The following is a 15,174-nucleotide window of genomic DNA, read 5'->3' as shown; positions in this document are numbered from 1 at the left end:
CCTGCACATCAAAATGATATGCACTCCTAATTTCTGAAAACTGACCTGCTTGTTCAATAAGATACCAAAATTCTAATGGTTGGGAAGAGAAGGCGGTTTGTGTGGCTATGACCTCACTTTAGATTTAGGGGGAAAAAACAGGTAGCTAAAAAATATGAAAAAAACAGATTATAAAGGGTACTGAGTCCTGAACAATCCTTTTATCTGAGCAGGCATGCCTTGGATTGAAGGGAAAATAACTTACTCAGGTAAAAATAAGGTAGGAGGGAGTGTTATTTTAAATACTCATTGAATCATCTAACTCAAGCATAGTATATTATTTCTTACAGATATTTATGAACAGTACTAGTGAAATGTATTCTATTTATTAGTTTATTGCTTAATGCTATTCGCATACCATCTTCTAAAAAAGAATCATACAATAATTTGGTGGGGGGGCGGGTTGCCATCCCAAAAAATACAGATGGTTTCATAATACATTTTGATGGAAAGATGTACTCAAATGACTAGCCGTGGTGTCAGATTTAGCTTTTAATTTCAAAATTAACATTTCCAAAAAGTATTGATTTTTAATTCAAATACAGTTTGTTACTTTGGTACCTATTGGTCCCCAATTTCTGAAACTCTTCTAAAGTGGTTGAAATGCTGTTCTGTGCAATTTTTTCCTAGCTAGTCTGCATAGATATTAAGAATTAAAGTGAAAGAACTTTATAATCACATTCCACTATTCCTTTGCTACAGAATTTTTTTTTGTTTTTTCAGTTTTCCGAAACCAGCACATAAGTCATATTTTAATTCAATCACGCACACAAAACTTGGGTTTCCCCATTTAATAAACATCGTGGTAACATCAGCCAGATTTACATAAGACCTAGGCTTTGTTTTTGTGGGGGGTTGTTTTTGTTTGTATTGTTTATTATGTTACAAACTGAAGTTAAGGGGAACTTGCAACCCAAGTTCCACAAAGCACAGTGCAACATCTAAAGAGAAAAGTAAACAGAACTGCCAAACATTCAACCATTTTCTGTCAGGACAGGAATATGTTTTCTAAGACATCAGTTTGGGGGAAGAAATTAAATGAAAAATTAAATGAACGCAAGACAGTGGGAACTGCAAGGGAAAATAAGAAATAGCCACAACCTTTTGAATTTTAAGGGCAGAATATAAGTCTAAGATATTTTTGATAAATTCTGACAAGAAAAAGAAACAGCATCCTTTAAAGTATACTGAAGCAGTGATTTTTAAACAAAGAAAGCAGAACTAGAACATCTTAAATGTTTAATCCTTTCTTTACAGGTTACCTAGACCACTTTTGATTAAGAAAACTGTAGAAAGTTAGTAACAGCCACAAGTTAACACCAAAAGGTGGCACTTGTCAATTTTCCATAGAGTCCTGCTTTGTGGTGTGTCTGAAATGCACTGCTCCGGATCTTCTAACACACGTTGCTGACATCAATTTTGTCAGATTTTAGTCCACTGGTCGCTTTTCACCATATTTCTTTGTAAACTCTTCAGCGTTCTTACAGAATTTTTTACGGTCCTTAGAGTATTCTTCAGCTAGGTCAGCCCGAAGGGGGTGCTCGGGCTGTGGGTCATTCACCAGTGCTATGAGGGACTGGATTACTGTCAAAAGAAATACAAGTACTGTCAGTGACTTGAACATTTAATTTTTAAATAGCCAAAATGTAAGAGTGATGCACTAAAATAAGAGTTTAAATGGTGTTAAAGAATGTCCCTATAAATCTGTATGCTTTCCAAAGACAGACCAATACACTGTATAAACAAGTACATAGCAACCGCACACAGTTCAAAATTTTAGGTTGGTAGTGATTCTGAATTCATAATTCATCTCAAGAAGGGAAAAACTGAAAGTTGACACTAGAAAACTAAGACAAATCCCGTACAGCTCAAACTGCATTCCAGATTTTCTGGCTAAGTAACTGGCGTGATTGATGAAATATATTTTATCTAGCTATATATGGAAGAAACTACCATTGCTACAAACAACCTGGTCTAAAACGAATACAATAAATTGGATATTCTCTCATTTCCTGAAACAATTTCTACCATTACTCCAACATGAATTGCCAAATATACCTGCTGGTGAAGATATACTGAATGAACAAACTGGTAATACTTCAGGGTGATTCTCACCCCAATATTCATGATCATGCTCTAAAAAAGTGAATGTTCTTCATGAGAAATGTCTGTCTTAACCACATTAACCTAAACTAGACACAGCACTCAAATTATGGACTTGGCAAACTGCTGTGAAATCTAAAGCTACTTTGTTTTTTATGTTCCTTCGGCCATTAGGAACTAATTAGCTAAACTGACAGGATGCAGCAATCACAAATTCTCATACTGTACTACACGGTGTGCAGTCATTGAAAGGAATATGCACAAATGGAAGCTAAGTTATCTGCGATAAATATCTTAGATCTACAGAAAATAGGTGTGTGGAAAAAAAACAGGAGTTCACTGTCTGACGTTCATTCATCATACCCCAATCCAGTCAGATTTAGAGGTCTTAAACAACATACAGCATTGCTCCCCTGCTTTTCAGGCAACTATGCCAAAACTTTATTAACTTAATATTTTCCACACTGGTAACCAGCTGTCATATGGAATGGAAAGCAGCTCTCTGGAATGTTTGGGTATAAAAATCATTTAAAGGAAGCTTCCCTCCCTCAACACCACAGTTGCTTGATAAATATAGTACTTGTATAACAGGGGGAAGAGGGAAGTCTCTACTATAGTACGAAGAACACTAATGCTGCTTCTCTCTACATCAGTGGTTTTCAACCTGCAGTCCACAGACTACGTATAAGATTTCCAATCAGGTCTGCACCTCCATTGGAAATTTTTTTAGGGGTCCACAAATGAAAAAAGGTTGAAAACTATTGCTCTATATTGAATAGACAGGAAATAGTTTTATAGGAGCAAAATTTTGAAATGCCCTGGATGTCAGAAGACTCTAGCTAAAAGCTCACTGCAGATACACAACTGTTACTTTTTGCTTTGGGATTATCAGACTCTTGCAACAACTATCCTGAACAGCAAGTTTAAAACAAACAAACCAACCAACCAACCACCAACCAAAAAACTACTCGGACTTACTGGGAGGAAGGGAAAAAAAACACTGAAAAAGGAAACCAAGGGAAATAAATGTAACAGGATTAAAACAATCACTGGTTTTCAAAGTTTTATAGGAGATTACAAATTCAAAGGTGCACAAATTAGTAAACATCTGAAAGTTTTAATTCACTTTTATATAGTGTCAAAAGTGAGCAGGAGCTTTGGTAAATGGGACCAAGACACATTACACATGAGGGTGATGATCAAGAGGCAGGTGATGTGACAGTTTCAGGCAGCACATTTTTGGATCTCGGATACATGCAATGGAATATAATATATAGTGACAAAGGCAGACTAAGATTGGTTTTTTAAGCAACTGCTCTGAAACAAGATGGATAAAGTGTCAATTGCAAGTTTCTTGGGGTAGGGACCATAACTTCTGCATTGTTTCATACACCGCCAAGAACACTAGTAGTGCTGAATGACAGTGCAGCATAGCTCATTTCAACAAATAGTGGAGAATAAGCCTTGAGAGAGAACACTTACAGGAATGGTTAGTGGTTACTGTATTTATAGTCAAGCCCCTTCCACACAATATATGATAAGACCAATTTTAAACAGGTCTGTTATAGAAATGAACACTGGTTAAATGAGGATTTCTGCCCTGTAATTATTTCTACAAATGGACATTGGCTGTATGATGGTTAAGGCTATGACAGGTCACAGGCAATTAACAAAAATTCACAGAAGCCATGACCTATCCATGACTTTTACTAAAAATGTCCATGACAAAATGGGGAGGGAGGAGGGTTGAGCAGCCTGCCCTGCTGTGGCTGGGAGCTGTGGCCCCACCCCCTGCCCAGTAGCTGGGAGGGACCCCAGCCTGTGGCAGCTGGGGAGCTGCGGGGGATCCCCTGCCACCCGGGAGCTGCAAGGAATTCCCTGCCACCTGGGGAGTTCTGAGGGATTCCCCCCAGACTAGGGAGCTCCAGGGGTCCCCAGCACCCGCAGGGACTGGGGAGCTCCAGAGGATTCTCCCACCAGCAGCAGCAGCTGGTCAACGGAGGGGGATCCCCGCACCCGCGGTGGCTGGCAAGTTGCAGGGGACTCCCCCCAGCACTCTGGGTTGCAGGGGTCTCCCGCAGCTCCTGGCCGCTGCGGGCTGAAGTCACAGATTCCGTGACTTCCACGACCAAATCATAACCTTAATGATGGTGCATGAAAGACTATAATAAATATACATTATAAACAGAGTTTGACAAAAGTGATCTTGATAAGTTATATTTTATCTATAATTTAAAGTACTGAAAAAAGTTCCTAATGTACAAGTTATTTAAGACATATCACTCCCATGTTAAATTTGTTGACACTACAGTCCCAACTACACTGTACCACAACCTTTACAATACAACCTATCGTGGTTACAACACAGCATTCTGAAATGCGCTACAGACTTTTGTAAGATGTTGCAAAGGCTGTAGCAAAATTCAAGGGGCATGGTTAAAACACAGTTCAGTCTCATCAATGCTATAAGAATGAACCATATTATAATCCTGTTGTAGGATAACTGTTTGGACATGTTTTTGAGAGTTTGAAATGGCCACAAATCAGGCTACAAATTACTGTTCTCCTGCAGGCATATCATCTTCCTTCTCCATACTTCCCAACTTTAAATGCACTCATATTTCCCCATGCGCCCCTATTCCCTCAACTCCAAAACAGCGTCTCAGCAGATGAGGATTTGGACTCTGTTCATCACTCGCGCATCTATCACATCATTTCAGAGTTCACCAAAATGGTTACTAGAATACTACATTCAGGTGCTTCTGCCAGAGGGTCTAACCCATTGCATTCACATCACCCGCCCATCTGGGAGCGAGGAACATAGCTTGAGACCAAAACTTGGATCCCAGTAGGATAACCTATTCCTCTACTTCTAAGGTAGGGGCTGGCTTACATGTGCTTACCTTAAACTAGAGTTGTTTAAAAAAAAGTATGAGAAATGTAGTGTTGACATTGGCTGATTTCACAATTTACTTACGAGACGGCTGCATCTGAGAGCTGCCACCATACCAAGCCAAATATCAACACTACAGTATGCCACAGCTCCTCTTTACACATTACATAATTAAATGAAAAATAATTACAGCAATATTTAACACACACAAGTCAGGCCCTAAAATAGTATTAAGATGAGTTAACAGTAATTCAATCACAACGCACATGTATCTTTTTTTTTTTTTTTTTTTTAAATATTAAGCGGCTGTAACCTTAAAATGTAGTATAGCCTTAAGAGGTGCATTTAGTATATGAAAGGTGTGATGAGTTGAGACCCCTAAACTTTCCCCTTTCCTGACATTTGTGTGTTTAAAGCTATCGTGAGACTGCATTGAGTGATGTTGCATTTTCCCCTTTGGTTCTTGCAGACTTTAACAGTCGTATCTCGCAGCACAGCACGGGGATGAGGAAGAATGCAGGGGACGGACTAGATGATCAAGGTCCCTTCCAGTCTTACGGTAAGAAGAATGTGCGCCTCAGCCAGACTGGCAATATTTGGTTGCAGACAGTTTTATGCAAGGCTGGGGCAACAAGCAGTGAGTTCACATTGTGAAGACTCTTTGCCATTGCAAGAGAGAAACTGAATTCTTTTAAACACAGCGTAAACTTGCAAAATTCAGCAAAAATGGTGGGATCAGCAATGTTTTTTCACCCAGGATTTTTTCAGATTCCTGATTTTAAGGCAGTTTTATTTTTCCCCTTGTTTATTTTAAAAGAGGATTTTGCTATTTTCAATTATTAGTATCAGTTGAAGCTGCTGAGCAAAGCCCAGATGTATGGCCAGGTAGAGAGACTGTATAGTTCTCCTTTTACTCTTCTGTACCAGACAGCAGACTGCTGAAGCACTATTTTAAGTTTTCAGCAGATGCACAGTTCCATCTTAAATTTTCCCCCAAGTTTGGCTAAAGGGCTATTCCTCCTGGAGGACTCACCATGTGATAGATGTAGTGGTTTTTACTTGGCTATTTAAGTTACTGATGGGCAAAAATACCTCAATTAGTTTCCTAAATCCTTCTCTGGGCTGAGATCAGGCATAGTATTAGGAAGTTATGAGTATATGAAAGTGAAAAGGGGAGGTCAGAGATGTAAGGGTTTTCATAGACATCCATATTAACTGTAGTATTTGTTTATTGTCAACACATAGTTCACGGCGAGAAATTGACAGATGGGGACTAGGAGAAGGGAAATTTTTGGTCAAGGAAACCTGCACAGACTCTGCCTCCTACATAAAAAAACTCTTCGTGGTCACTAAAGCTCTGATGAAATATATAATTGGGTTTATAACACTAAAAAAAGCCCATACAAAAAAGGAGCTCCCTAACAATAGTTATACTTACAATAGTCACCCAGCAGCATTCAATACGAATATATAAACCAATTAGCTCTGCCAGCCAGCATCAAACAGAGACAAATTCTCAGCCTGACAATAAATGGAAATAGAAAAGTCCCTCAAACCCAACTGTACCCTAAAATGTTTACGGTCTTATTCAAGAGACCTCCAAACTAAGTCTCAGAGTACTCAATTTATCATCTTTTAAGAACTAAGAGAGGAGCCATCTTTGTTAGGATTTGAATCTGTAGTTCTATGGTTTCCAGGTATTTCAAACCTGACGTTCTGATCATCAGTGATGGAGCTTTACAGCAACACATGCTAAGTCATGGCATTATCCTAACCTATAACTGAAGATAAACCACCATTGATTCACTATATTCCCAGGGGGGTACTCCATTGCACAAACTTACAGACAACAGATATCGTGTGGTAACTGATATCCCAAGGTAATACCAAGCATCCCTTGGCTTTAACCAACACAATTACTTGAGATTAAGTTCACCATACACAGTGTCTTACCTTGGTCAGTTTTGGTTGCTGGCTTCCAGTTTTCAGCACTAATTACTGGCAGACAAACCTGCCCCTTTTCATCGATGTTAGGGTGATAGATCTTTGTTTTAAATGTAATCTTAGGAGGTTTGAATGGATACTCTGCTGGAAAGTTGATTTCGATTCTGAAGGCTCCCTTATCATATGGAGGATTGTCCTGCAAATGAGAAGACAGAACATTAAGGGATTTAAGACATCAGAACAGATACACGTGAAGAGACTGCGTGCTCAGTCTTTTGAATGGTCCATGTTTAAGATACACCTGTTGTCTGTATAGGCCTTCAAGTCCATTTACATGTCTAGATTTAGGTTTATGTGCCAGAAAATATCAAAACCATAATATTCTTTTGCAAAGGGGTAATAGTGTTTTGTCAGTATTTGTATTTACCTTGAAAGGAAAAAAAAGCCACGCATGTTATGGCAGCACTGAGGGGGGTTGACATTTCTACTTGGTGAAAGCAGAACTTTGTGACATTGATAAAGAGGCCTCCAATCTCACAACTGTTTGTTATTCCCAATTTCACAAAGGTTTTCGAGTCCTTTCTTAGATACCAATTTTCTTCCTCAAGTTTTCGGTTTCTGTCTCTAAACCTAGTTATTTCATTTCTCCCAATATGGTGGTACAAACAACAGAGCAATTTGACTTATCAGGTTTCCCTCTATGTTCTGAGAGAACCTTTTTGCTTTAGCTGACTGCATAAAATCTGCTGACCATTCATTTTTTTACTAAACATAGATATTCACTGCATCTGCTGATGAGAATACTGAATTCGTATGCAGTTTCGGGTGCCTTTCATCAGATCATATTGGGAGGAGTACGGTAAGAGAACTATGAAAGTAGGGAGAGTGATTCTTCATGCTGAAACTGAACAAGACAATGCTCAGAAACTGACAGCAACTTGCGGCTAGATACTGTAGTCCTAGTTTCAAAAATTATTTTGAGAAACCCAAAAGAAAAATCAACTATTGATATTTTTAGAGTTTATCAAAATATAACATTTTATGCTGCAAACAATAATTCCAGCATGATAAAACTACTCAGGATACTGGGGAAAGGGAGATTCAGAATAGCTGGTAGTGAGTTTTTACTCAGTGTACTGTTTTAACTTCCCCCACCTAGCAGCCAGTCAGTCCAATCCCTTTAATCAAAGCCATTTTAGAAATTAAAAATGAGCTCTCCAGTATTAGCATCTTTAGGGAAAGAACACTCCTCTACCGGGAAAGGAAAACAGTATTAAACCTATTGGGAGAGATTCTGTGTTGTCCTCGAAGACAGAAAAGAACTCAAAAGCTAGGATGTGGGGTGGCGAAGATGACTTTAAACCACTTTACATCCATCCAGTCTTCAAGTGACCCTGGCGTAATTTAGTCAGCCTTGGAATCCTGTTTAACTTATAACAGCGTGCCCTATGAGCCATAGTGCTGCCTGGAATCTCTGAAACACTTCATACTGAGGCTTCACCCTGGCCCAAATATACTCTTGAGTCAGGGCTTACAAATCTTTCACAGATCCTATGCTGGCCTGATCCTGGGCTTTTACAGCTACTTCATACAGCTATAACCCTTATTCTCAGCACAAGAGGTCAGAGCAGGAGTAAGGATCCGACTCAAGAAGCTGAATTAAAAGATTGCATGCAAAGGGTTGTTCATCACTTATACTTGAACATGAATGACTTTAATGCTCACTTTGAATGTTTGCACTACACTTTTCACTCCCCAAAAGCCCATCCATTGTGACCAGTATTTAAAAGGAAGATTCAGTTTATGATACATCAATAAATGTATTTTACAAGGGCACAAGGAATCTGAGACAGGTGTTCTTTTATGTTTCATATTTTGAAATTGAAACAAATATAGTATAGAAATTCAATGACATGCATAAATTTGTTTCAATGTATAGAATACGAAACCATCTTATCCTGCAAGGTTTTTTTTTTAAATTAATGTCCTGTTATAAATAATGTAAAACAAGCAATATAAAAAAAATTCTGACACAAATCTGTAGAGGAAAAACACAAGATAACAAGCTGTCTTTGATTTGTTTCATAACCATGACTGCTTATTTCTTTAACAATGTTTTAGAGACAAATATAGCAGGCTGAGCTACTTCTAGAACTGTATCCTCCACAACAACCTTAACACAAAATTAACACAAGCATTACACAAAATATCACTCAATAAACCTGCCTACTGCATATGCCAGATAATTTCTCAATTGTACATCAAGCATCACTTTTACAAAAGCTGTGGAGAAGGGTTGGCCAGAAGTGAGATTAAAAATATAGAACTGACGATCAATAACTAGTTGAAATACTGATAATTTGTTGTTTTTAAAAAATGCTTGTCAGCACTTTTTTTAAATACATATACCTGGTACTTCAAAAGCAAATTTAACATCAAAAAGCTTTCATCTGTACCCAGATTATGTCTGCCGATTTAAAAAAAAAAAAAAAAAGTTTACTCAGTGTGACAGCTGAATTTCAGACAATTCTAGACCAGTGAAGCAAAAAAAGGAGAGGATTATTATTTGTATTATGTCCTCCCTTTAAATAATGACCCAAGGTGCTTTTTAAATACGTACAAAAACGTAAGATCCTCAATACATGTAGATTCAGTGAGAAAACGTTATTTTAAAATAATTTCCTCATAATCATGCCAAAACAGGAGCTCAAAAGCACATAACAAAAACCTAAAGCTGTATTTGGGATGCAGCTCCCTTCAGTGCTGTTTTTGGTGTTTGTGATGTCACGAACTTTGCAGAGGAAAGTATTCCAAATTCAAGTCTTAGTGAGCAGAAATCTTTGTTTTTAACAAAACACCTCATTTTTAAAGCTACATATTTTCTGTTAATTTTTTTTTTTTTTTAAGATCAAACATTTTGAGGATTTTGGTTTTTTTTTTTCATTTATTTTTTAAGGAATAAATCACCATAAAATGTTTTTCTTTAAAAAGAAAAGCACACTCTCAGCTTTAGGAAGAATGCCAAAGCAGTAAAATGCTGTACAAAAACCACAGTGTTTTATTAAAAATATATTACTTAATAGAAATTTCCTCTCTAAAGGTCAAATCCTGCTCACTTTATTCACAAAAGAGACACTAAAGACTCAAAGGGATTATTTGCATCAGTTGTTCTACAGTGTTTCAAATCCAAAGGATCAGCAAGAATCTTGATGTAGCACGCATGATCCATGTTCAGGAGTGGCTTTCAACTAACAAAGCCAGAAGCACTGCAGAGCTGATGTTGAAAGTCTTTAAGATCACATGCAGATTATATTTCTCTCCAGCTTTCTACTGCATCCAACCAAAAGACAGTATTGATGTCCAAGTAGCCCAACTCTCCTTTCCACAGACTAGATGCAGCTGTTCATTCAGGAAAGTGAGCACAGAACTTGGTAGTGGAAAATGCCCAAAATAAAGAAGGTGAAAATCCATACGACTTCAACCAGACAATCAAATACATTGGATTCCTCCCTTCCCCTTTCCAACAAATCCCTCTCTATTTGACTAGTATAGTAGTAATTTACTTTTAGGGTTTGTCTAAACAGGGGGGTAATGCAGTCTACAGAGGTGTGATTTCTAAAGCATTCTAACATATCAATTTAGCCCCGTGGATCCTGCTGGTGCATACTAAAGGTTCCCTAGTGGGTTTTCACATAATATAAACAGCATGCTGTTAAAGCACACCAGCAGGTCCTATGCAGACCGATTAGTGCACAGCACCTTAGTGCACTTTAGAAATCATACCTCCATATAATGCATTACCCCACCTTGTAGACAAGCCCAAAAGTTGCCTATTAACACTCCTCTTTCAAAAATACAAAATCATGGGCAAGGTTTTTAAAAGTAGATGCCTAAAGTTAGGTACCTAAATCCTTGCCTAAGTGCATACATAAGTGGCCTGTTTTCCAAGAGGTGCGTAGATTTTTAAAACCTAACAATTTGAGCTTAACTTAAAATACCCAATCCTGAAAATCCAGGCCAAATTCTTTTGCACTGAGCATTTTAAAGTAGTGAGACTAGATTTTTTTGGAAAAAGGCTATCAAATGAAATTAATTGCACACGTTTTCCCATGTATTTCCATCCTTTTCTCCATTATCTTTAGTCAACAGTTTTAAACCGTGTGGATAGTTAGCTATGATGCCACAGCACACCTTGGACTCCAGTTATTTTTGTACCGCCTGCACCAGTTTAAGACCTGTTAGTTTAGGCCCACCTTCACTGACATAAAAAAAGCATACTAGCAGAGCAGTTTTAAAACAACTTCAAAATTATTCCTGCTAATATGGTTTGCCTGGCTACTATGATACAACCATAACTGTTTTAATACTCCTATCACCAAGTCTTAATGGCCAGGCAAACTATGTTTACATCAAATTAGCAGGCAACATTTAAAAATAGTAAAAATGGATTCACTAACATGATCCAAGTGCCAACATACACAAAGCATTAGAGCTTTTGTATTTGCTTAGTCTAGCTGTTTCAAAGCACAAGATTCTTTACATGTTACTGTGTGACCTGTGAATTATGGGCTACCTTCACATAAACAGATACCTGCAAAATAGTAGCGTGCCTACATCTCTCTCTCTCTCTCCCCACCAGCAACTAAGTTGACAATAAGTGACTGTTAAGCAACTTAAATGCTCAAGTCACTTTACAACAGCATTTGTTTTATAGTCTAAACAGCTTAAGCTCAAAACCGCCTTCCTCCCTAGAGACTTCTAAAAATTTCATTATGCATCACACACAAACCTAGGTTACATTTAGTGCGGTCAGAATTCAATTTTTTCTAATTTTTACTGTTGAAAATATTTTTTTTTTTTTAAAAAAGGGGTTTTTTCCTATTTTAAACTATTTTGATTTTTGCTGTTGTGGGGGGGTAGGACTGGGGTTAGGACAGCACTAACAGCAGGGTTGCAGGGGGTTTCCTGTGCAGCTGAGGGGCCCAAGACACCAGGTACAGGGAAGACTGCAGTCATCCTGGCCCAGTAGAGATCTCCTTCAGTCCTGGCCAGGGGGTAAGGATTAGCCCTGGGTCATGAAGCTGGCCACCCCACTACTGAACTGCTCCTGCTTGGGGATGGCTCTCATGTTCTGGGCTGGTGAATGAACTAGTGGGGCTGTAACCATGGAGCCGCAGGGCCGGTGACACTGGATCCCTACAAGCACAAGGTGCAGGGAAGGCTGGGGTCCTGGCAGGGCACAGGGGAGATCCCCATCCAGGACTGCAAGGAGGAGGAGGAGGAGGAAGAGGAGGACAACAAAGATGAGTCCCTGGCTGTGGGGGAGGCCACCAGTGCTAAATGGCTCTTGCCCAGTGATGGAGCCATTCAGCAGTAGGGTAGCCTCCTCCACGGCTGGGGACAATACTGACTTCTCCTCGCAGTCCTGGCCAGGGATCTCTAGTCTGCCAGGCCAGGACCACAGCTTTCCCTGCATCTTGTGCCTGCAGTGATTAGGTGTCTCCAGCCAGAAATGTGTGAGGAATCCCCAGGCAGGAACTCTTCAACTACAGGGTGGTGTCTGGTACAGCCAGGGACTTGTGGTCCTTCTTTGCAGTCCTGGCCAGGGATCTCTGCTCTGATGGGCCAGGATAATCGCAGCCTCCCCCGCACCTAATGCCTGCAAGGATTGGGTGTCACTGGTGCTGCAGCTGTCTAGAGAGTCCTCTGCAACTCTGCTGACACACAAGTAAGGGAGTGGGCCTGTGACAGCGAAGTTTCAGTGGGATCCCTACATGGCCACAGCACTGGTGATACCTAATCACTACAGGTGCAAGGAAGGTTGCAGTCTCCTGGTACTCTCAGCTGGTGTGACAGAATGCAGGTCCGTGCTAGTGAGGCTGCAGAGGTATCCCTGAACTATTGCAGGAGCCATTCAGCAGTGGGTTGACCTCCCCCACAGCTGGAGGCTCGTCGTCCTTCCACTTGCAGTCCCAGCCAGGGGCCTTGGCTCCGTCTCCGCTGTGGGATCAGGTGAAGTGCAGGGAGCCCTCTGCAGCTGGACCCACTCACTCACTCCCCTGACAACAGGATTCCAGAGTACTCCCTGAATCGCCGGAGGGCCAGTGACACTTGATTGCTGCAGGCAAAGTGACTGTTACCGATATATTTTCTTTTTTGTCAATTTCAGTGTGTCACCTGAAATCAACATTTACCAAGTTATAAATTAAAGCTGAATACTGCTAAGCCTAGTTATTTTTATAACCAGTAAACAACAGGTATATTTTCAGTCAACCATTCATTGGATCTTTTCTTCTTCAAACATAACCAGAACCACCAAAAAAGAAAAGGAGTACTTGTGGCACCTTAGAGACTAACAAATTACCACCAAAGTAATGTTTTATAACAGCAAATAATCACCCATTTGTCAGGGTGCAACAATTATGTAATGGCCACCTACAGTACTAATAAACTATGGATTTGTGAAAGTTTTTTCTCCCTCAGCACAAGTCATCACTAGGTACAAACGGTCTGTGGATTGCTTTTAAGCACAATATAAGTGTTCTATACTCACAGGAACAATAAGCCCTTGCCAAGTCAATAAATTAGCTTCATCAACCTGGATATTACGGAAGTTTTTCATTCCACATTTGCGGATTTCTTCAAGCTCCTGAAAAGCAAGCAGAGCGTAAGTATACATTAATAACAGTAATAAGCAGCATGTTCATTTACTTTTTTTCAAGGAACTTAGAAATGAAAATGGATTCCTTTGTTTTATATTAAATGAGCTTGTGGTTTCAGAAGTGACAAGCCACATAATTAATCAAACAAATGGAATTCCTACACCTATAAAGAATCAGGGTTATCTAAGGCAGGGAATCAAATGTTGAATTAAGGGATATGCCATCGAGCTACAACAGAAGCATGGTTAATAATATTGCATCATAGCTATATATTTCATTTACTCTTTTGTTACACTCACTTGTATATCAGATTCATTTGTTTAAAAAGCTTATTCTCAAAGAATTTGTGGATTGAGAATATTGTATCAACTTGTCAGCTACAAATACAAGTAACAGATGTGTTAGGACTTGTCTACGCGAGAAAGCTACACTGGTTTAAAGGTATTTTAAACCAGTCTAATTAAACTTATACAAACTACTGTGTGGACACTTATTTTGGTTTAAGATTTAAACTAAACTGAAATATGCCCACTTTAAACCAAAATAAGTATCCACACAGAGGACTGTACCAGTCTAATTAGACTGGTTTTAAAACCAATCCAGTGCACCTCCATCATGTAGACAAAGATCTAAGTTAATGCTGAAAACAAAACAAAGTTAACAGCAATATTACAGCCATTTGGATACTTACTTACCTTCAGGAATTGCAATATAGTTAACTAACTGCATGAACTAAGAAACTACTTTTTCCTTCCTTCAGAAATTATTTCTGGAGGGAATGACAGGCCTTGTGAGCCAAAATGTTAGTTTTCAGTGAAAAAAAGCCAATTACATATAAGTGTACACAATATTTTAAGAGAGTTTAGGTCAAGGAAAACAAACACTATGTTTATTTCCTTTATTAATAAATACATCGTAGTCTGCAAAGGGCACTCGCAATGAAACAAAAAAACTACTCTCTTATTCTTTCAGAACTAGAGCGTTACTATGGCATCATGATTAAATGCAAGTTCAACCGGAAGACCAAAGTCCAAACTCACATACAACATACACACTAGAAAATGAACCTTTAAATATGTCAAAATAGACAAACACAGCTAAGGAGCATGTCCAGAACATAAGGTTCAGACTTGTCTTTGGGACACTAGAAATGACTAATTAGTCTGTCCCCTGGCTCCAGTGCCATTACATATACCCCAACTTGTTCAATATTACAGAAATAGGGGCTTTCGTGATTAGATTATGCTTTAGAGCATGAAGACACACACATCAAGAGTCTCATGGATTGCCATTCATCGGGATATGCTAAACCTAAACCATGCTGTTCAGTGGAAGATAACCTTTATTAGCAGCAGCAATAAGGAGGCATCACATGTCCATTTTAACTACGAATCTAGTACTATGCTAGGTATTTGGTTTTGGACACTGAAAGTACAAAAGCACAGAAGATTGTGGTGTTTTTCCAAGAAGCTCAGGAAGGTACATAACTAATTCAGCTGCGGTCTCAGCTGGTTTTTTTTTTTTTTTTTTTTT

At 39.0% G+C, this 15,174-nt stretch overlaps 1 protein-coding gene across 3 annotated transcripts in view; it reads right to left on the bottom strand.

Moving 5' to 3' along the window:
* Nucleotides 1-909: 909 nt before the first annotated feature.
* UBE2L3 (ubiquitin conjugating enzyme E2 L3) overlaps nucleotides 910-15,174 on the bottom strand; it is a 95,321-nt gene continuing 81,056 nt past the window's right edge. For all 3 annotated transcript variants that reach the window (XM_038372708.2, XM_038372710.2, XM_038372709.2), the window contains exons 2-4: nucleotides 13,533-13,628; nucleotides 6,989-7,175; nucleotides 910-1,623 (exon numbers count right to left, since the gene is read on the bottom strand). In XM_038372708.2, the coding sequence (XP_038228636.1) occupies nucleotides 1,469-1,623; nucleotides 6,989-7,175; nucleotides 13,533-13,628 (438 nt within the window). In that variant the 3' untranslated portion in view covers nucleotides 910-1,468. The remainder of the gene's footprint in view (nucleotides 1,624-6,988; nucleotides 7,176-13,532; nucleotides 13,629-15,174) is intronic.

Source organism: Dermochelys coriacea, chromosome 15 (genome assembly GCF_009764565.3).
Source record: "Dermochelys coriacea isolate rDerCor1 chromosome 15, rDerCor1.pri.v4, whole genome shotgun sequence".
Taxonomy (NCBI): Eukaryota; Metazoa; Chordata; order Testudines; family Dermochelyidae; genus Dermochelys; species Dermochelys coriacea.
Note: the sequence above shows the minus strand (reverse complement) of the source record. Positions and strands in the feature narration are given on the sequence as shown.